A 21,347-nucleotide genomic window follows, 5' to 3' on the forward strand; every position below is an offset into this window, starting at 1 on the left:
CACCGACGCAAGCCTCCTGCGTTCCTTGCTAGCGTGGAGGTGGCAATCGATGGATGGAGGGTCCGTGCTGCCTAAAGGCACCCTTGGATAGCCTGCTTTAAGCCTCTCGCGTTTCGTGACGCCGTCGACGGGACCTGGCTACGTTTTTCCTGCTGCTGCCAAGTTCTTCAGGCTCTTGACGGGAGACCACCGGCGCCTCCCTGTGTTCCTCTCCGCTCCTATTAACACCCAGCTCCCTTTCGTCGGATTCTTCGATGCATCGCCAACTACGCGTCGCACTACAACCACCCGCGTTCGCCCTGTCTGCAAGGCATCCCCGCTTCACGTGGGACACTCAGCACCTGGTGAACTCTTTCCTTTTATTCTGTAGTGTTGTATGCTTGTTGAGTGTGTGTTTTCTTGTTTTCGTTCCGTATCGGCTATATTTTTTAATTATAATTACGGCTTCGTTTTGTTTTATTTGTTTCCTTTGTTCTCTTGTTGGAATGTGCACGCAATAGCGTTCCTCTTAGGAAAGTCGGGGACACGCTACCATTTCGCGACACTCTTCTAATGACCGCGTCAGCACGGAAATGGACACAAACCCAAGAAAACAAGTACAATGTTGCGCTTCGTCTTTCATGTGTTTGTGTAAATTCGTGATGACGCCACTCAAGCTATGTTCCAACCAGTTAAAATAAAACAAGTGTCTTAACTGACAATGCTTTGTCTAATATCATTCTGAAACAGTGATGAGGCGAATGAACTTACGTGTAACCGATAATTATCATTTTTACATACTCTTAAATTTAAGAGGATGCCTTGCAGGCACAACTCAGATAAATACTGCGGCAATTAAGCGAAGTTCATCATTTAAATTGGAAACAGTGATTTTTTCAGTTTTCTTACAGCTATTCCATTTTCGCTTTTGTAACACTTAACTCTCGTGCAAAAAAAAAAAACACTACTGAAGACTAAACCGTTCTTGCTAACGCGTCACATTGCTTTGAACTTCCTAGAAACTCTCCGGTGTCACCCTATTTATTTCAAGCATCATGACATGGTAAAACGTTCAAAGGAATCAGAACTGCATCTATTTTATCCCACACACAAATTTCAGATCAACCGAATATCCTGCCGTATTGCTCACGAGATTTGACTAATTATAAACTGCGGGTCCAAGACGGTCGCTTTTCCTGCCCTACTTAAACAGCGTAAAATCACTATGGTTGTGAAAAAAAAGGTCACACTGAAATTACATGCACATATAAGGCCATCGGTTTATTGTCATAATTGAGTAAAACTATCGCGAAAGAAATTGTAATCCAAATGACATATTGTCTTTAGGAATTTAAGCTGCAGTGAAGGGAGCAACATTTATTTTGGTCCAGGTGTTCTAGAGGACTACCTCTTATATCGTTTACTGATAAATAAACTAAATACACTAGAGTTTTAGGGCTGCTCCAGCAGCTTCTGTTAATTTTTTTGAATATGTATATATGCTGCTATGACAGTCAGCGAATTGGATACGGCCTGTTGGATTGCGTACCCGAGATTTGTTTTATTTTTCAAGCTACTTATCAAATAGGTCCGAATTGATAGAAGTCCTTAGGCTATCAGTAATCATCAAAACTCGGCGTATTTTCACGTCGAACCGTGCTGTCATTTACTGCGCATTAGTGCATAGTGAGCTCAAGTAATTCATCTCATAATGCCTACATTACGCATATCAATAACCTTTAGCATTTAGAAAACCAGGCGGCTAGGCTTATTTCATAAACCCTATAACCCATGCGGGTCCGATATCGACATCGCTAAACACGTTACCCTTGCATTATGTGTTCTAACAAAAGATAACGCTGTTAATTGCAAAGCTGCAAAAACAGATGTCTTTATTATGTAATGATGAAATACCTCTTCCATAAGGCCTTTAGGTCCATGAATAAAGGAATACACCAGGTTTTCTGAAGATAAGAGCATGTTATTTCCAAAATTTCATACAAGCTACAGAAGTTTTAAAGTGCATTTGACTCAAATAGATTTTTGGAACGAACTTCCTGATTCAAGAAAAACATGCCCACGAGGAGGAAAAGCCATTAAAAACGCCCTAATTATTGTTATTCTGTCAAAAATATACAGAGATGTCCCTGAGAGGTTGAAACATTAAGACCTTTTGCTGCATTAAAACGTGCCAATCAATGCCTCTCAATGCCTCCAACGACCTACTTTTTACCCATAGATGCCGAAGTCTTGATATGCAAAAAGAAGGTCGTTGTCTATTGAAACAAAACCCCGAGGGTGCTTTTGTTCGGCAACTATGCTCTTCTACTTGCACGCAGCCAGTATGAACCTGAAGCTCACTGCCTCAACGTGCATCGAAACGTAAATCCGTCAAAGTGGCCTGTACTTCTTAGTAACGAAACTGTGTCATCTGAGTAACGTAGCGCGCAGCCTATCACCTCTGGTGTCCCTTTGCTAAGACCATCCGTGTGGCCGCTCATAAAGGTCGCCTTATGTACTTTTTTACGCGTAACCCAAGTAGGTCACAATAATGGCAACACTTCTTCCCATCATTTTATTGTTAGACTGGTGCCTCCAGCTATTGAACTTTGCAGCAGCAGGAAGTGAAATTAGGTCACGTCCCACTTACCACGAGTAACTGTGTCAGTGTGCTGAGGTGAGCGCCGCCAAAGTCGTCATCAGTGCACAACAGTAGCGTGCCTCAAGAAAATCTGTCAGTTTTTTTATGCAGCCGTAGACATTCAGGGGAACCGAGACGAGCATTATTTTAATAAAGCTTCGCGGAACTGGTAAAACTTTCACTTCTGTGCCCAGTGCTATTTCATCCCTCTTTAACTATAGCTGGCGTCCAAAGGCCCTAGGTCTAATTTCCTCACGCAAGGTCGGCAATCTGACGTTGCGCCCACTTCGTCGCTATCAACGCTGGGCCGGCTCTGTTTAAACGCAACATTGGTTATCAGCGGCAGATAGCCCTGGCGCCTCCTTTGCCACTCTGGGTGTTTCGCGCCTTTTCTGCTTGCCCGGTGACAGCGCGTCCCCATAGTAACTGCGTGCACTCTTCCTTCTCAGGCACGAAGCCATGCCGCGGACTTCGGAGCTCAAGGCACGCTTTCCCGCCACAACAAATGAGAACGTCGCCGCTTCAGCAGTGGGGGCCAAAACCCCGAGCACCGAACAGAGTGCTGCTTCGGCGTCCATGAACAACGGCGGCGGTTCTCCTGCATCAAATGTCGACACAACAGAAGTCGCTGGTGCCTGCCACACAAGGCAACCCGCGCGATGGAGCTTCGGACTAGCTGTGCTGACAGGGGTCATGTTTCTCCTTGCGCTGACCCTGTTGCTCACGTCTCGGGACGAGCAGTCACAAGTGGCAGTGAAGAAGAGGTCTCCACACATCGTGTTCATCTTGGCCGATGACTTGGTAAGCATGTCGTTGTCATCGTGAATCGTTGTTCGAGCAAGGCGAACTTCCTTATCACACCAGGGCTTTCTCGCTTCTTGCAGATAATATTCACACGCATGAAAACGTGCCCAAACTACGTCAGATAAAACACATTACGAGCACGAAAACAGACACGAAAATCCTTCTGGCGGCTTAAACACTGCAAAGAGTAATTATACTGCGGCTGGTGTTTTAGGATGCTAACGATTTTTTAGACAGCCCGAATATATCTTTTGTTTTGCTATTCTCGAATGACGCCGACTCATAGGACAACTGCTACCTAAATTAAGGCACTAGAGGAAAAAACTATTCCACAGAACTGATTTGAATAAGCGGAGTAATAGTGCTACAGCCAGTTTCAGAAAAAAATGTCCAAGTTGTGGCCAGCGCCTCACACTGACTCACCCCTCGACACTCACATTAAGCTATTCGTTCGCTTGAGCTCTCGAGGATACTCAGGGCTGTGTCTTCAATACGTCTCGGCGCCGTTCAGTATTTTCTGCTTCTACGCTCATAGACAGCCGTCCTGATATTGGCGATATAGCGCTTGGTGTGTTTGCGTTTCCTTAGTTTATTCGCTCTTACAATACCTTTTGTGGGCATTCGGCAGCACTTGTGTATAGCGTAATGTGATAGGCATAGTTGTTCAGTGCCCTAGTACTTGGCGACGACCGAGAACGCCGTCGTATCTACCGCACAGCGTACGTGCATATGCGAACGCCATGGTCTCTCTTCGCAGTTTCGTTTCTTTCTTTTATGCGCCGTAGCTTTGTCTTAATATTGTCTTCAAGTATTAGAGACCTGCTCAGTGCTGACTTGTTTTGTCGCTTAATGAGAGCTTTGCTTTCACTCCATGAGCACGTGTTGTCCGTGAATAATAAGACACGATCTTTTCGTTTCTTTTTTTCAGAATTTCCAGAATTTGCTTGTTGTGAGCGGGGAGAGAAGCATTCGGGGTGTATGTATAAAAAAATAAAAGGGTCGCAGTAATAATTTAGGAAAACTTCCTGTTGGGCTAACAGGTGGTGGTTTATCTTTGATTTTAAAGACGCCGAACGAGTGGGGCGGAACACGAAGAGACGACAAGAAGAACCTTCTTTTGGTCGTATCTGTTCGTTTTCTGTCCTGGTTGCTTGGCGCCTTTAAAATCAACAATATCCACACTAAAAATCTTGATAAAACGATGAAATAATTTGTAACAAGCCTGAACTAATGACCATCAAAAATAAAACATTATTGCAGATATATGCTCGGAAGAGTTGAGCATAATGTTATTCAGAGATGGGCAGTTTACACATGAACCTTGTTCATTTTTACGACCTTCAGTCCTCTGTTTTCTCTTCCTTATTTGTTTATCGGCACCAGAACACGGCCTTATCATTTGCTCTTGGCCACACACTGCTGATTGTCTTTGACGTGCACCCTATGGAAGCCACGAGATATCTCTTGAAGTGTTGCGGTCACAGGCAGCCAATAATATGATGCAAGGAAGCTTGTTGTCTGGAAATTTCCAACCCGCGCTCCAACTATGATTCGCTGACAGCCACCACCTTTGTGATTCATGACAGTAGAGTGCGCATACAGGTAGAGACAGTAGAGTGCGCAGCCGGGCTTTGTTTTCAGGCTCAAGTTTGCCATTTAATCAGTTTGCTTTGCGAGCTTCCATTTTCTTCCTGCCGGCACCATTGATGTCGCCACGATTGCTGTCGCCACACGTGGTAGTATACTTGCCAAAATATATTTGGACGCGTTATTCTACAGACTTTATCGCAAGGTACGTGGGCGCGAATTCGGATGTTGCAGCTCACATCAGCAAATCCCAGGCTCAATACTGAAGGGACATTTTTGCATGAAGAAATGGCTCGTAAGATTCGCGCAGTCCCTACTTATAAAATCGCAATAGCCGGCCGTACGATATTACAATGTCGGCCAACCGTGCCTATAGCGTAAAACACGCGGAGAACTTCTAAGTTTGGGCTGGTTATCTGATGTTCGCAGATGTAAATGCCACTCACTTCCTTTTGTTTAGCGCATGAATTTTTCCTTTCCAACCTAAGCACAGCGTGCTTGTTGGTTGTTCAGGCAGTGCGGTAAATCCCCGAATGTGTACAAAACAGTACATACAAAAAATGGCATTAGCCACACTAGTACATACGTATTATGCAAAACATTATGTATACATATTGAGCACACAGGAATAAAACTCGAAAAAAAACAACAAAAACGAACAGCTCATAACAGCTTGAAATGAGCCATATCTAAACAAATCTAAAACCTGAAGCAAAACAGGGAAAGTAGAATACAGCATGCAAGAGGCCATCAGTGATCTGCAAGAGTGAGCACAATTTTCTGATTGCTTTAGTCATTTTACGTTTCATTTTGAAACTGCAGAACTCTTTGCGAAGTTCATTGAACATTTGTGGCACATATCTTCTTATTTTTTTACCCAGAATGTGTACAGCATCGTGACTTAATATAACTTTCTATCTTTCTTAAGGCAGCGTTTTTCTTGACGAGCATTTTGAATGCATTAGTAAAGTAATGACGGGTGAGCACTGTGTAATAAAATAGTTCCCGCATTACTAGTATTCTTAGTCTATTGTATTTTTTCTCTTTATTAACCTATAAATAGTGAGTCGAAATAAGAAAAATAATAACCATCCATCAACATCACTGTTGCTACTTTATGACCACGACGCTTCCCAACACACTTGTTCTGTGTGGGGATCTCCAGACACGTCCAACTCGATGCGCTTGCTATCGGTGACATTGCTATCGAGCGTTGCGATCGCCACCGCTCGGCTTTCTCAAAATGAGCAAAAGCCACGTTAACAAAAATCGAGAGAGCAAGATATTTCATACGCATCTTCAGTTAACTCTTCCCTCGATATTATTTCATATAATATTTGCACGTGTAAAATGAGCTACCTTAATTTCAGCCAGTAAATGAGAATGCATTATTTTTTGTAGTTATTAGTGTCTATAGTGATTGCACATGTCTCTTACGCATATGAAACAGCATGAATGGAAGATTTTAGTTTTAAATATTTTCTGTTTCGAAACGTGAACATCGGATAGAAAGAAACGGAAAGATGACCGCAGCATTTTGGCATCGACATCATGGTAACAAACCTCACAAAAATTGTGGGTGAGAGGAACATCTAGCTTCTGTTGCTAATGCCGCACCCTTTTCAAACTTTTAAAGGTGCGAAAAAACAGACGGTTTTTGGTCCTAACTCATCACATTGTTGCTTTGTGGAACCGCAGAGTAAACAGCACTCCGAATGCACGCCTCTCATGGTATCACTCGCTGTGTTCATGACATTAAAATAAATCACAAGGATGATTAGCAATGCCTAACACGGGATCTTCCAAGAGCTGTTAAGGTGTTTATGCTTTACGATATGTTGTTGTAGAGAATCTGAGAGCGATCTTAGAGCTGTATACCTCTAAAGCGTATTTTTCCACGCATAGTTGTCTTTCGCCGGGGCCTGCTTTCCTGTTAGCCGCTCTAGAAGCGTAGCGCCGCCAATGACCCTCTCATTGGGAGGCGCGTTTCGCTGCAGCTGCCGCAAATGGACCGTGCTAAATTACTCTGCTCTCGATATATACTCCCTCCTTCTTCCACGGTGACCATATTTCGTATGGTTAGCGTGGTACGCATTCCTACACACTCGCCGCGCACTCCTCCTTCCAAGGCTTACCGTCGTCCTTTATCTAGGGTAACTAACCCCTGGTTGGTTCCCGTTGCAACAACGTGCCGGTTGCGTCTTCCCACGCTCTTACCAAACTGACCTACTACCACGGTAATGATACTCCGGCTCGAGATTTCTCCGCTCTCGTCACACCCTCCTTCTTCCATGGTAACCATCTTCCAGCCGATCACCGTTGCAACCAACCTCTATTTATGTCTTCCTACCCTCTGCAATAAAGCCACCCTCATTAGTAACCCTCTTCGTCCATGAAACCTGCTGCAATTAAATCAGCAAACACTGCTAGATTAGCAAACAGCACTGCTAGACTGGACTAGAAATGAAAGAGAAAATGAAGAAAACTTTAAGGAGCAAAGAAAAGGGCAAAAGCAGCTGGTAAGGATCAGGTAATAACAGATCTGTTGAAGGATGGAGTGGAGAATCAGCTAGAAAAACTAGCCACCCTGTATACGGAATGCTTTATGATCTCGAGTGTTCCAGAAGCTTGGAAGAACGCTAATATAATCCAAATCCATAAGAAAGGAGGCGTCAAGGAATTGAAAAATCACAGACCGATCAGCTTACTGTCCGTTGCTTATAAGGGTTTTTCTTAAGTAATCGCTAATATAGCAAAGACAACCTTAGACTTCAATCAACCAAATGATAAAACAAGCTTTCGTGAAAGATACTCGACAATAGACCATATTCATATGATATATCAGGTGATAGAGAAATGCAAGCCGCCGCGGTGGATCAGTGGATATCGCTCTTGGCTGCTGACCCGAAAGACGCGGGGTCGATCCCGGACGCGGCAGTCGAATTTCGATGGAGGCGATATTCTAGAAGCGCGTCTACTGTGCAATGTCAGTGCTTGTTTAAGAACCTCAGGTGATTGAAATTTCCGGAGCCCTTCATCACGGCATCCCTCATAAACTGAGCAGCTTTGGGACTTTGAACCGCACAAAGATTGAAACAAATAGACAAACAAACAATCAAACACAGACCAGCAAATAATAAAGCAAACACAAAAAAACAATTAAATAATCAAACAGACAGACAAACCAACAAACTGACTAAGAAACAAACAAAAAGGCGACAAACAAAGAAACAAACTGAGTAAGAAACAAGCAAAAACTGACAGGCAAACAACCAAACAAACATATAAACAGAACAAACAAACAGACTAACAAACAAATAGAGAAATGCGTACAATATAACCAACCCTTATATATAGCCTTCATTCATTACGAGAAAGGATTTGACCCAGTGGAAACCTCAGAAGGAATGCAATAATTCCAAAATCAGGGTGCAGATCAGCTTTATATAAAGATACTGGAAGATATTTATAACGGCAGCGCAAACACCATAGTGCTCCGCAAAGTAAGCAATAAAATTTCAATAAGGAGGGGTGCCAGGCAGGGAGACACGGCGACAGCAGTGCTATTCACTGCCTTTTTACAGCGGGTATTTAGAGGCCTAGAATAGGAACAGTTGGGGACTATAGTCAATGGAGAAACCTTAATATAATTATGTGATTCGGTGATTGCATTGCCTTGCTATGTAATTTAGGAAATGAATTGCGAAGCATGATCAATGACTTAGGCAGAGTAGAACGGTAGGTCTGAAATTGGTATGCCGAAAACAATAGTTATCTTCGATTCTCTAGGAGGAGAACAGCAGTTTACAATTGGTAGCGAGGCGCTGGAAGGGGTAAAGGGGTAAGAAAATATTCTTTCTTGGTTCAGGCAGTGGCCGCAGATCCGGTTCACGAGAGTAAAATAAGTAGAAGAAGAAGAATGGGGTAGAGCGCATTAGGAGGTTCTCTCAGATCATGAATCGAAGTTTACCAACATCCCTCAAGAGGAAATTGTATAATAGCTGTATCTCAGCGTAACTCACCATTGGGGCAGAAATCGTGGAGCCCAACGAAAAGAGTTCATCTTAAGTGACGATGCAGTCTGCTACGCACAGAAAATTATTGGTGTGTTATGGGGGAAACCTTAAGACACGGGAAGACGCAGAGCGGGCCAGGGAGCAAACGTGGGGTAAGGAAATCCTAGTCGAAATGGAAAAGAAATGGGCTTCGGCCGGGCATGTAATGCGAAGGCAAGATATGCGGCGGTCATTAAGGGTGATGGACTGGTTACCTAGATAGTCAGGCTCATGATGATGATGTTGAGGATGATGATGGTGCTTCACGAGGAATATATTATACTGAAAGGCCAAACATAACCACATTATACCCCGCCCCCCGTCTTTTACTGTGACAAGGTTAATTTTGGACAGACAGGTCGTTTTCTAATGTCCGTCTGAAGTAGCATTTAGGGGTCTTATATTCCGACACACATTCACACGTAGCGGCACATTGCCGGAACTGTAAAGAAAAAAAAGGAAACAAGGGTGTCATCCGTTGTTTTCTCGCAGTGGCATACTTTTGCGCCATAAGGTTCGCCTATCATTACAGACGATGGAGAACTTATTAATCAAGAAAACAGCTAATACGTGCATTAGCCAGCCTTCTGTTTCACTTGCAGGCTGTAAATTTTGCTATCTAGACAACACGTGAAATTTTATGGGGGCGTCCCCGCTTTGATTGATGTTTGCATAGCTGCAATATTTTAATTAGATTTCTTTGGTCTTTATATATTCCTCATACATGGCCCAATAAAATCAGCTAAGAGTCTGTGCATATCCGGCCTTTTACATGGTTGTCTTTGTCCTTTTAGCGAAGGAAAGTTCTTTCTATCATGTGCAATCACTGATTGGCTGAGCAAATCTTCAAAGATAAGACAAGAGATGGTGTGTGGTGGAGTTAAGTCAATGATAATGCTGGCGAACTGATCGAAAAAGATGCATTAATATATACAATGTTAAGCAATTGAACAGAGTAGTTCAGAAGTACAACACGAGATACAGAGTTCTCACTGCAGGGTGTTGTAATTCAGGTAGTAGCATCCCGCCGCTGCCACGAGTTGTTGGGATTCAGGTAGAGTGACTGGGCCGCAGAAGAGACGAGGACGATCGGAGGAAGAAAACTTGGGAAACTTTATACAAGGACTATTTACATTATGTACAAGTACGGGCAACTGAGAGTGCTTCTCAGTCAAGAGAGCTTCTTAGCAGTCGGGAGTCTCTGGTATCTCTCAAGAAGGGGCTCTCTTGGTACCAAGCCAGCAGCTCCTTAAATACTCTTCGTATTCCCCAGATCCCTAGCTGAAAATACAGTTCGAAGAATGATGTCCAATCGCACGATGGCACTTGTGGTACCACCCACGGCAGGGCGGTCCAGATGTTTCCTCGCAGCTCGGTCGAGGGAAAGGGAATAGGACCCGGTCACGTTGTCGTCTACGCGGCCTCCAGGTGGGCGCGCACATCTGTCCGGACTGCGCCCATGTTGACCCGGAAGGCGCCTGCATGACCCAGGAATGCAGGCTGTCTCCCAGCAGTGGTTGAAAGATCTTGTACTGGTGACCGGAACGCGGAAGCTCTGTCGAATGTGCGGCACTCGGGCAATTGTTCAACCCCAGCGTGACCGAAGGGGACCACACTGGTACCGCACTTCGTAGTCTGAGGACCGGAACGAATACGCTTATGGTCGTCGCTGCTTCCGGCATTCCTGCTGCCACGTCTACCCCAGAGGGCTCACTCACCCTCGCGGTGGTCTTCAGGGAATCCTCCCCATGCCCAACTTCGCCGAAGTCCACAGCAGGAAGGAAGCGCGAGCACAACAGCACCCCCGCCGGCAGATATTGCGCCCAGAAGATGAACTGCTCGCACATAGCTCGGCTGACTGGGTGTGGCAGGAACCAGATGCTCTCTGGGAGTCTTTTGATGACCTTCAGTGCCGACGTTCGGCATCGCTTCCCCTCGTCAGATGGCCGTTTTGGGAAATTTTCTGCAATGCTAGCCAAAAGGGATCACAGACGCCAAACCCCACCTGACAAAAGCAAGTACCCCCAGGAACCACTCATCCCGCCAGAAAAAACTCAGGGCCAAAACTGCACTTAGCAAACAAAAATTCAACTAAAACTCGAGATCAAATGTTTTTCCTGAATGAACACATGGTGTCTCCCGACGAGTAGTTGTGACAGGACACCTGTCCAAGGCGTGTGCTCCCGCTCGAGGCGCACTTGGGTAGGAAAAAAAGTTCGCTAAATGAAATCAGGTTGTTGCTTAGAGGGCACGCGGTGCGGGAATACGTGACTGGATTTGGCCGACGTGGCGACAATTTTGCCCGCCCCAATACCTCAGAGTCAAGGATCGTTACACCACTCGCTCTTACTTATCCTGGCTTGTTTGAAAACACCGTCTCAAAGTCACGGACGACGTTTTTCATGTCTCCTCGTTGACTTTCCGTCACACGTGGCTCTCTGTCGATTGAATTTAGCAGCTCATTCGCGGCTTGCTCGTCCTCATGAGGGACATAAAGTATGTCTGAGATCTCTTCCTCTAGCATGTTCAGCGCTATATTAACCATAGCCTGACGCTGCACATAAGGCTTCATCAAATTACTGTTCATTATACGATTGTGTTTGTTCTTAAATTTGACAGTACTGTTGATTATCCGATTGTGTTTGTTCTTAAATTTGAACTCATAGTTGATGTCCGAAAGCATAGACACCACCTTAGCTGGCCCTTCCCAATTGTATCGTACATGATACGCATGCGCTGTGCGTGCCAGCCCATCCCGAACCGACCGCTACCGTTGACGCGAACACGTGCCTACATCGACCTGCCCTATAAAACCAAGCAGCTGCTATCAATAAACGTTCATTCTGTTCTTGCGTGACTTGGTCGTTACATGGTGTCAGAAGTGGGATCACTGTCTGCCTCTCAAGCAGTGGCTTGAACAAGAAACGCGAAGGCGTCGCCTACAAGCCAGGAAAAATGGAGCTACTCAAGCCGCCCGACCAGCTACTTCTGACCGGGAACATCGCGAAGAAGTGGGCGTTGTTTAAGCAGAAGTTCGAGCTCTTTTTGGAAGCAACAGCATCGACCAAGGAGCCAAGGACGGAAGCTGCTAAGACTGCGCTGCTGCTAAGTGTTGCCGGCGATGACGCTCTTGAGGTATTTAATAACTTCACTTTTTCGGCGGAAGAAAGCAAGAATGACTATGCAACGGTTGTGAGCAAGTTTGAAGCGTACTGTCAGGAGCAGCAGAATGAGGTCTACGAGAGGTGCGTGTTTCGCTCAAGGATTCAAGCGGAAGGCGAACCTTTTGAACAATTTCTACGCGACCTGCGAAAGCTAGCCCAGAGTTGCAACTTCTCAACACTGAGCGACGGAATGATCCGTGACCAGATTGTGTTCGGCACAAATAATCCGAAGCTACGGGAGAAACTGCTCAAAGTTGAAAGCCTAACGCTGCTTAAAGCAGAACAGAGCTGCAAAGCTGCCGAAGTGTCGGCTCACCAAAATGAGACCTGGGGCCAAATGGAAAGGCAAGTGGCGTCGGTAAAACGGCGTGAACGGTTCAGATGCAGCCGATGCAACCGATTGCACGAGCGGAACAAGTGTCCGGCGTTCGGGAAGACATGTTTTGCGTGCAAAGGGGCCAATCATTTCGCGGCCTGCTGCCAGAAAGAGCCTGCAGTCAGTGCAGTCGTTCACGACGAGGATAACTTCGACATCCTCAATGTAAGGGTATGCACAGTCGATAGGACCGCTGACTGGACAGTTGAAGTCAAGGTGTCGAACCAGAATGTTGTTTTTAAAGTAGACACTGGGTCCCAGGCAAACTTGCTGCCTTATTCAGTCTTTCGCAAGTTCAAAGCTACGCCATGCCTGACTCCAAGCAGCTCCGTTCTTCGGTCTTACAGTGGTGACGTAATTAAGCACTTCGGCGTGGCGACCCTACCAGTGGTCATTAACGACAAGTCCGGCACCTTCACCTTCTTCATAGTGAAGAAAAGCAAACAGGCGATACTTGGACTACATGCAACGGAGGCGCTGGGACTCGTAGTTCGTTCAGTCAACGCAGTGGATACAGCAGAGTCTGACAAAATATTGCAAGAATTCTCGCCGCTTTTTCAAGGTACCGGCTGTGTAGCCCGCCCATACCGGATGGTCCGGAGCGAAGACGCCATACCAGTGATACAGCCGGCGCGACGCGTCCCCTTGGCACTGCGAGAACCACTGCGAGAGGAGCTGCAGCGCATGGAAGAGGCCCATATCATTGAAAGGGTCAATGAACCAACAGAATGGGTGAGTCCGCTGGTCATTGTCAGGAAAAAGGATGGCAAACTTCGGGTCTGCATGGATCCTAGAAACATTAACGAATGCCTGAAACAGGAGCACTATCAGATGCCTAAACGTGACGATATTGAGGCAGAGCTGGCAGGCGCTAAATACTTCTCGCGCCTAGATGCAAACTCAGGGTTTCATCAAATTCCATTGGATCAGGCCACATCAACCATTTGCACGTTCGCGACACCTTTTGGGCGTTATCGTTTTTTGAGACTGCCGTTTGGGATTGCGTCAGCGCCTGAAGTGTTTCAAAGAACGTTGAGCTCAATTTTTGATCGAGCACCAGGCGTGCGCGTGTATGTCGATGACGTCCTGATATGGGGTGCTACCCGGGAAGAACACGACAAGCGCCTTCGTAGAGCGCTGGAACTAGCAAAGCAAGCAGGCTTGACGTTCAATCCAGCCAAATGCAAGTTCGCGTGCACCGAGGTTGAGTTCTTGGGCGACCTCATCAGCCAAGACGGGACAAAGCCGAATCTTTCATTCAGTGCATCGATTGCTGAAATGCCGCAAACGGCTGATAAGACCGCGGTTCAGCGAATTCTTGGTGTGGCCAATTATTTTGGGAAGTATATCCCGCATCTTGCTGAAAAGACCAAGTTGTTACGAGGTATTATAAAAAAAGAAACAGTCTTCGAGTGGACAGACAAGCATGCCGCTGAGTGGGCAGCTATTTGCGCACTTCTAAGCAGCGCACCGGTGCTGGCAAGTTTTGATCCAGCAAGAGAGACAAAAATTAGCTCTGATGCATCAAAAAATGGGCTAGGAGCCGCACTGTTGTAGCGACACGGAGATAGCTGGCGACCTGTCGCCTACGCATCACGCGTCATGAGTGAGACTGAGCAAAGGTACTCACAAATAGAGAAAGAAACAATGGGAATAACTTTTGGGTGTGAAAAATTTCACTATTTCGTTTACGGCCGAAGAATTGTAATCGAGACGGACCACCGCCCCCTCCTAGCAATTGCGTCGAAAGGAATCGGCGATATGCCACCACGGCTTCAGCGGTTTTTCTTGCGCTTGTGCAAGTACGATTATTCCCTTCAATTCGTACCAGGGAAAGAGCTGCTGCTGGCCGATATGCTGTCAAGGGCGTCACCCAAGAAACCACTGGGCATCACAGCCTCCGAAGACGAAGTAGAAGTTCATGCGGTTGGAGCGGTCACGGACATGGTGAGCAGAAAAACACTTAATCGACTTGTGGAGGCCACGGCAAACGATCCGGATCTAGAGTCGGTTATACGGTACATAACAGCCGGCGGTAACCTGGGTGGCAGCATAAAATCATTTGCGGCTGAATTGTCCCTGATTGAAGGCATTGTGTTTAAAGGCACTAAAGTAGTCATCCCAAAGTGTATGAGGGCGGAAATGCTTCAACGAATACATGAGGGACATTTGGGCCTGAATAAGTGTAAAGCAAGAGCTCGACAGCTAGTGTTCTGGCCCGGACTCAACTCCGATATCGAAACGATGTTAAAAGGTTGCACAGTCTGCCGGAAATATGCGTACCAACTTCAACGCGAGCCATTTCTGATGCGCCCAACACCACATTACGCGTGGTACAGAGTCGGCGTCGACATCTTCCAGCACGGCGGTAGTTCCTACTTGTGCGTGTATGATGCCCTATCGAACTTCCCAGAGGTTGAATGACTCAGCGACACAACAGCCCGCACTGTCATTGACAAATTGAGTGGGATCTTCGCCCGTTACGGGATCCCTGTGGAAATTTGCAGCGACAACGGTCCCCAGTTCTCCTCTCACGAATTTGCTGTTTTTGCATCCAGGTACGAGTTCAAGCACATTACGTCGAGCCCTGCATTTCCACAGTCTAATGGACTTGCCGAGAAGGGTGTTCAAATCGTAAAGAAAATCCTGAAAAAAACGCAAGAGACACGGGAAGACTTCTGGCTTGGACTGCTTTCCTACCGTTCGACTCCGTTGGAGGATGGTCGTTCGCCGGGTGAGCTCCTGCAAGGCAGAAGACTGCGTACGCGACTTCCCGACTTCAGCCAACAGCCAAAAACAACAGTCTTCAAACGCCAGCCGCTCGACACCGGCGCAAAATCCCTACCGGCCCTCCGGAAAGGAGAAGTGGTTAGGATCCGTCACAAACAGTGGACTCGCAAAGCGCACGTACTGGGGCCGGTAGCGCCGCGGTCATACCAGGTGCTTACCGAAGATAACAAGCTGCTTCGCCGCAACCGCAAGCATCTAAGTGCGACGTTGGAACCCTTCGAGAGCAACGCACTCGGAAGTGACGAGTCCGAGAGTGAGTGCGAGCTCGTCGACGAGCAGGGGCCCAGTCAAAGAAGAGTAGCTGCTGCGCCATCTACGGACGGACACACTACACCAGTGGTGAGGCGGTCCACCAGAAAGAGGAGGCCGCCAAACAGGCTTTACTACGATCGCAGCTTTAACCAAGTGAATTCGTGACGCATTCCCAAGATTCAATAAACAAAGGAAGATGTATCGTACATGATACGCATGCGCTGTGCGTGCCAGCCCATCCCGAACCGACCGCTGCCGTTGACGCGAACACGTGCCTACATCGACCTGCCCTATAAAACCAAGCAGCTGCTATCAATAAACGTTCATTCTGTTCTAGCGTGACTTGGTCGTTACACCAATCATCCTTATGCTCAAAGCACAGAGATCTAAGTATGCGCTTTAGCACTGAGTGCATACGCTCGACTGGATTTGACTGAGGGTGGTGAATGGAACTGGGGATTATTTTAATCCCACACCACTCAAAGAACGTTGTTGTCAAGCAGCTTGTGAACACGCTCCCGTTTTCGCTTTGTATCTTTGCAGGGCATCCCACGCGAGAGAAAATTGACAAAAGGGCGTCTACAACACATGCGGAACTTAGCTCCTGCAAGGGAATGGCCTCGGGAAATTTGGTTGCCACGCACAGTGTGGTCAGAATGTAGCGACAACCAGGGTTGGACGCTGGCAGTGCGCCGACAGTATCTATTACAAGACGCCGAAAGGGCTCTGTAATTATGGGAACTAGTGTCATGGGTGCTTTCCATTTATGCGTCGACTTGCCGACCCACTGGCAGGTGTCGCAAGATCTAAGAAGCTGTTCCATATCTTTCCAGCAGCGAGGCCAGTAATATTCGAGGGCTAATCTAGCTTTTGTTTTCTTTATGCCCAGGTGGCCCGCCCATGCATTTCCGTGTGCGAGCTCTAGAAGCTGCCGCCGGTACTTCTCAGGCACCAGGAGTTGCTCATATGCGCGTCCCTTTAAGTCGCAGTATTTCCGGTACTGAAGGCCTGATTTCTCATGAAAGCTGATGTTCTTTCTGGTGACTCCCTCGATCACCTTATTGCTTAGAGCTCTTAACGATGGGTTGCTTTTCTGCTCTGTAATAAGTGCTTTCCTATCAACCTTACCAAACTCATCCCAACAAGTCGAAGCAGGTGTTAAGTCGAACCCTTCGCGTTGGTTCCTGTTGCCCCATTCTGTGCGGAATCGGCAGTTCCTTGGATTTCATGAGCTACCGCTTGTTTGGGAACACCTTCATGGTCATGCTCATGCGGTTTAGACGGATCAGTTTTCCTGCAAGGATCCCCCGGCTGGTCGGGAGAATGGTTCGGTGCCTGCTCATTTATCGGAGCGTAGTCGAGTTTCTTTGCGAGCTCTCGCGCTCGAGAACGTGTTAGCTCCATGCAAGCCAAGGCAGAGGTGAAAGAGAGGCCTTTCTCTTGCAGCAGCTGCTCGGATTTGTTCGAAAACAGATAGGGCAAGTGTGTCGGCAAGTTTGCACTAACTTCCGCTTCTGTGTTTAGCCTGCCAAAAGTCCCCTCTAGAATCACCTTCGCTATAGGCAAGCATGCACTCTGTTTCTCGGCGGCCTGCTTAATCCAGGCGCATTCGCCGGTGTAGTCCGTGGAGGAAACACAGGACGGGTGAGCAACATCCATGGTAGCCGCTGAATCCTGCAGTGCCCTTAATGTCTTGCCATTTATCCCCACGTCCCGCATGTATGGCTCCAGCAATTTAAGGTTTTCCTCCGACTCTCGCATGCACGCGAACGCCATCTTTAGCAGTTTGCAGTTCACTGAGATGTGACCCTCCTTGTTGCAATTATTGCAGGCAATGAGCTTTCGCGCTTCAAACGCGCGAGCTCCAGGTGCCTGCTGTTTCGGCGAATCGGAATACTTGGGTGACACCATCTGGTTTTAGCCACGTCCTCCTTTTGATCTCGCTTCCTCTATTCGATGATCCCGGCGTGCTTGTATCACCATTCGGTCGGAGATTCTCTTTAAATAGGTTTCTCCCTTTCCTAACTTGTTATCGTACCCTGCCTTGCTTTGGAGGTTTCGGCGAACGTAATACTCGTCTGCGAGCTGTGCCGCTTTGTCTAGGTCTATATCTGTTAGCCTATCTTGCAGCCGTATCGTTAGATCTTCTGGAATCGCGCTATAGTACTGCTCTAGTGCGATGCACTTCAGTACCTTGTCATGACTTCCGTGCACCTCAGCGGTTTTGAGCCACTTTTTTAAGTTGACTTTAAGCCGGTACGCGAAGTCAGTATGCGACTCTCTGCCTTTCTTTGCCTGTCTGAATCGCTGCCTAAATGCTTCAGCAGAAAGCCGTTACTTTCTAAGCAGTGCGCTCTTTACCTTCTAGTAGTCATCACACTCTTCCCGTGAGAGGCGAGCCACCACTTCGGCCGCCTCGCACTGAAGGAGAGGAAGTAACTTCTCCGACCAAGCGCTCTTGTCTATGTGCACCTTCCCGCATGCGCGTTAGAAATTGACCAAAAAGAGTGCAATATCGCCTCCCACGCGGTATGGTGAGACGGGATCCTGCAATCTCTGCCTCCCTTGCTCCTCTACCGAAGCCAGAGGGCTAAGACGCGCCATATTCCTTCCGTTCGACGCGATTTCGAGCTCCTTCATTTTTCGAGCATGCCCATGGACTTCCCGTCTCTCTTGAGCCAACCGAAGCTCTTCTGTTTCTTTCTGTTCGCACAACTCTCGTCTCTCTTGAGCCAACCGTAGCTCTTCTTTTTCTTTCTGCTCGCACAACTCCCGTCTCTCTTGAGCCAACCGAAGCTCTTCCTTTTCTTTCTGCTCGCAAAACTCCCGTCTCTCTTGAGCCAACCGAAGCTCTTCCTTTTCTTTCTGCTCGCACAACTCCCGTCTCTCTTGAGCCAACCGAAGCTCTTCTTTCTGCTCGCACAACTCCCGTCTCTCTTGAGCCAACCGAAGCTCTCCTTTTTCTTTCTGCTCGCACAACTCCCGTCTGTCTTGAGCCAACCGAAGCTTTTCTTTTTCTTTCTGCTCGCACAACTCCCGTCTGTCTTGAGCCAACCGAAGCTCTTCTTTTTCTTTCTGCTCGCACAACTCCCGTCTGTCTTGAGCCAACCGAAGCTCTTCTTTTTCTTTCTGCTCGCACAACTCCCGTCTGTCTTGAGCCAACCGAAGCTCTTCTTTTTCTTTCTGCTCGCACAACTCCCGTCTCTCTTGAGCCAACCGAAGCTCTTCTTTTTCTTTCTGCTCGCACAACTCCCGTCTCTCTTGAGCCAACCGAAGCTCTTCTTTTTCTTTCTGCTCGCACAACTCCCGTCTGTCTTGAGCCAACCGAAGCTCTTCTTTTTCTTTCTGCTCGCACAACTCCCGTCTCTCTTGAGCCAACCGAAGCTCTTCTTTTTCTTTCTGCTCGCACAACTCCCGTCTGTCTTGAGCCAACCGAAGCTCTTCTTTTTCTTTCTGCTCGCACAACTCCCGTCTGTCTTGAGCCAACCGAAGCTCTTCTTTTTCTTTCTGCTCGCACAACTCCCGTCTCTCTTGAGCCAACCGAAGCTCTTCTTTTTCTTTCTGCTCGCACAACTCCCGTCTCTCTTGAGCCAACCGAAGCTCTTCTTTTTCTTTCTGCTCGCACAACTCCCGTCTCTCTTGAGCCAACCGAAGCTCTTCTTTTTCTTTCTGCTCGCACAACTCCCGTCTCTCTTGAGCCAACCGAAGCTCTTCTTTTTCTTTCTGCTCGCACAACTCCCGTCTGTGTTGAGCCAACCGAAGCTCTTCTTTTTCTTTCTGCTCGCACAACTCCCGTCTCTCTTGAGCCAACCGAAGCTCTTCTTTTTCTTTCTGCTCGCACAACTCCCGTCTGTCTTGAGCCAACCGAAGCTCTTCTTTTTCTTTCTGCTCGCACAACTCCCGTCTGTCTTGAGCCAACCGAAGCTCTTCTTTTTCTTTCTGCTCGCACAACTCCCGTCTGTCTTGAGCCAACCGAAGCTCTTCTTTTTCTTTCTGCTCGCACAACTCCCGTCTCTCTTGAGCCAACCGAAGCTCTTCTTTTTCTTTCTGCTCGCACAACTCCCGTCTCTCTTGAGCCAACCGAAGCTCTTCTTTTTCTTTCTGCTCGCACAACTCCCGTCTCTCTTGAGCCAACCGAAGCTCTTCTTTTTCTTTCTGCTCGCACAACTCCCGTCTCTCTTGAGCCAACCGAAGCTCTTCTTTTTCTTTCTGCTCGCACAACTCCCGTCTGTCTTGAGCCAACCGAAGCTCTTCCTTTTCTTTCTGCTCGCACAACTCCCGTCTGTCTTGAGCCAACCGAAGCTCTTCTTTTTCTTTCTGCTCGCACAACTCCCGTCTCTCTTGAGCCAACCGAAGCTCTTCTTTTTCTTTCTGCTCGCACAACTCCCGTCTCTCTTGAGCCAACCGAAGCTCTTCTTTTTCTTTCTGCTCGCACAACTCCCGTCTCTCTTGAGCCAACCGAAGCTCTTCTTTTTCTTTCTGCTCGCACAACTCCCGTCTGTCTTGAGCCAACCGAAGCTCTTCTTTTTCTTTCTGCTCGCACAACTCCCGTCTCTCTTGAGCCAACCGAAGCTCTTCTTTTTCTTTCTGCTCGCACAACTCCCGTCTGTCTTGAGCCAACCGAAGCTCTTCTTTTTCTTTCTGCTCGCACAACTCCCGTCTGTCTTGAGCCAACCGAAGCTCTTCTTTTTCTTTCTGCTCGCACAACTCCCGTCTCTCTTGAGCCAACCGAAGCTCTTCTTTTTCTTTCTGCTCGCACAACTCCCGTCTCTCTTGAGCCAACCGAAGCTCTTCTTTTTCTTTCTGCTCGCACAACTCCCGTCTCTCTTGAGCCAACCGAAGCTCTTCTTTTTCTTTCTGCTCGCACAACTCCCGTCTCTCTTGAGCCAACCGAAGCTCTTCTTTTTCTTTCTGCTCGCACAACTCCCGTCTGTCTTGAGCCAACCGAAGCTCTTCTTTTTCTTTCTGCTCGCACAACTCCCGTCTCTCTTGAGCCAACCGAAGCTCTTCTTTTTCTTTCTGCTCGCACAACTCCCGTCTGTCTTGAGCCAACCGAAGCTCTTCTTTTTCTTTCTGCTCGCACAACTCCCGTCTCTCTTGAGCCAACCGAAGCTCTTCTTTTTCTTTCTGCTCGCACAACTCCCGTCTGTCTTGAGCCAACCGAAGCTCTTCTTTTTCTTTCTGCTCGCACAACTCCCGTCTGTCTTGAGCCAACCGAAGCTCTTCTTTTTCTTTCTGCTCGCACAACTCCCGTCTCTCTTGAGCCAACCGAAGCTCTTCTTTTTCTTTCTGCTCGCACAACTCCCGTCTGTCTTGAGCCAACCGAAGCTCTTCTTTTTCTTTCTGCTCGCACAACTCCCGTCTGTCTTGAGCCAACCGAAGCTCTTCTTTTTCTTTCTGCTCGCACAACTCCCGTCTGTCTTGAGCCAACCGAAGCTCTTCTTTTTCTTTCTGCTCGCACAACTCCCGTCTGTCTTGAGCCAACCGAAGCTCTTCTTTTTCTTTCTGCTCGCACAACTCCCGTCTCTCTTGAGCCAACCGAAGCTCTTCTTTTTCTTTCTGCTCGCACAACTCCCGTCTCTCTTGAGCCAACCGAAGCTCTTCTTTTTCTTTCTGCTCGCACAACTCCCGTCTCTCTTGAGCCAACCGAAGCTCTTCTTTTTCTTTCTGCTCGCACAACTCCCGTCTCTCTTGAGCCA

At 47.4% G+C, this 21,347-nt stretch overlaps 1 protein-coding gene across 1 annotated transcript in view; it reads left to right on the forward strand.

Moving 5' to 3' along the window:
• Positions 1-246: 246 nt before the first annotated feature.
• The window catches only part of LOC144124655 (arylsulfatase B-like), a 74,301-nt gene continuing 53,200 nt past the window's right edge, over positions 247-21,347 (forward strand). The window contains exons 1-2 of the mRNA XM_077657465.1: positions 247-344; positions 3,070-3,421. Of these exons, the coding sequence (XP_077513591.1) occupies positions 3,080-3,421 (342 nt within the window). The 5' untranslated portion in view covers positions 247-344; positions 3,070-3,079. The remainder of the gene's footprint in view (positions 345-3,069; positions 3,422-21,347) is intronic.

Source organism: Amblyomma americanum, chromosome 3 (assembly GCF_052857255.1).
Source record: "Amblyomma americanum isolate KBUSLIRL-KWMA chromosome 3, ASM5285725v1, whole genome shotgun sequence".
NCBI lineage: Eukaryota > Metazoa > Arthropoda > Arachnida > Ixodida > Ixodidae > Amblyomma > Amblyomma americanum.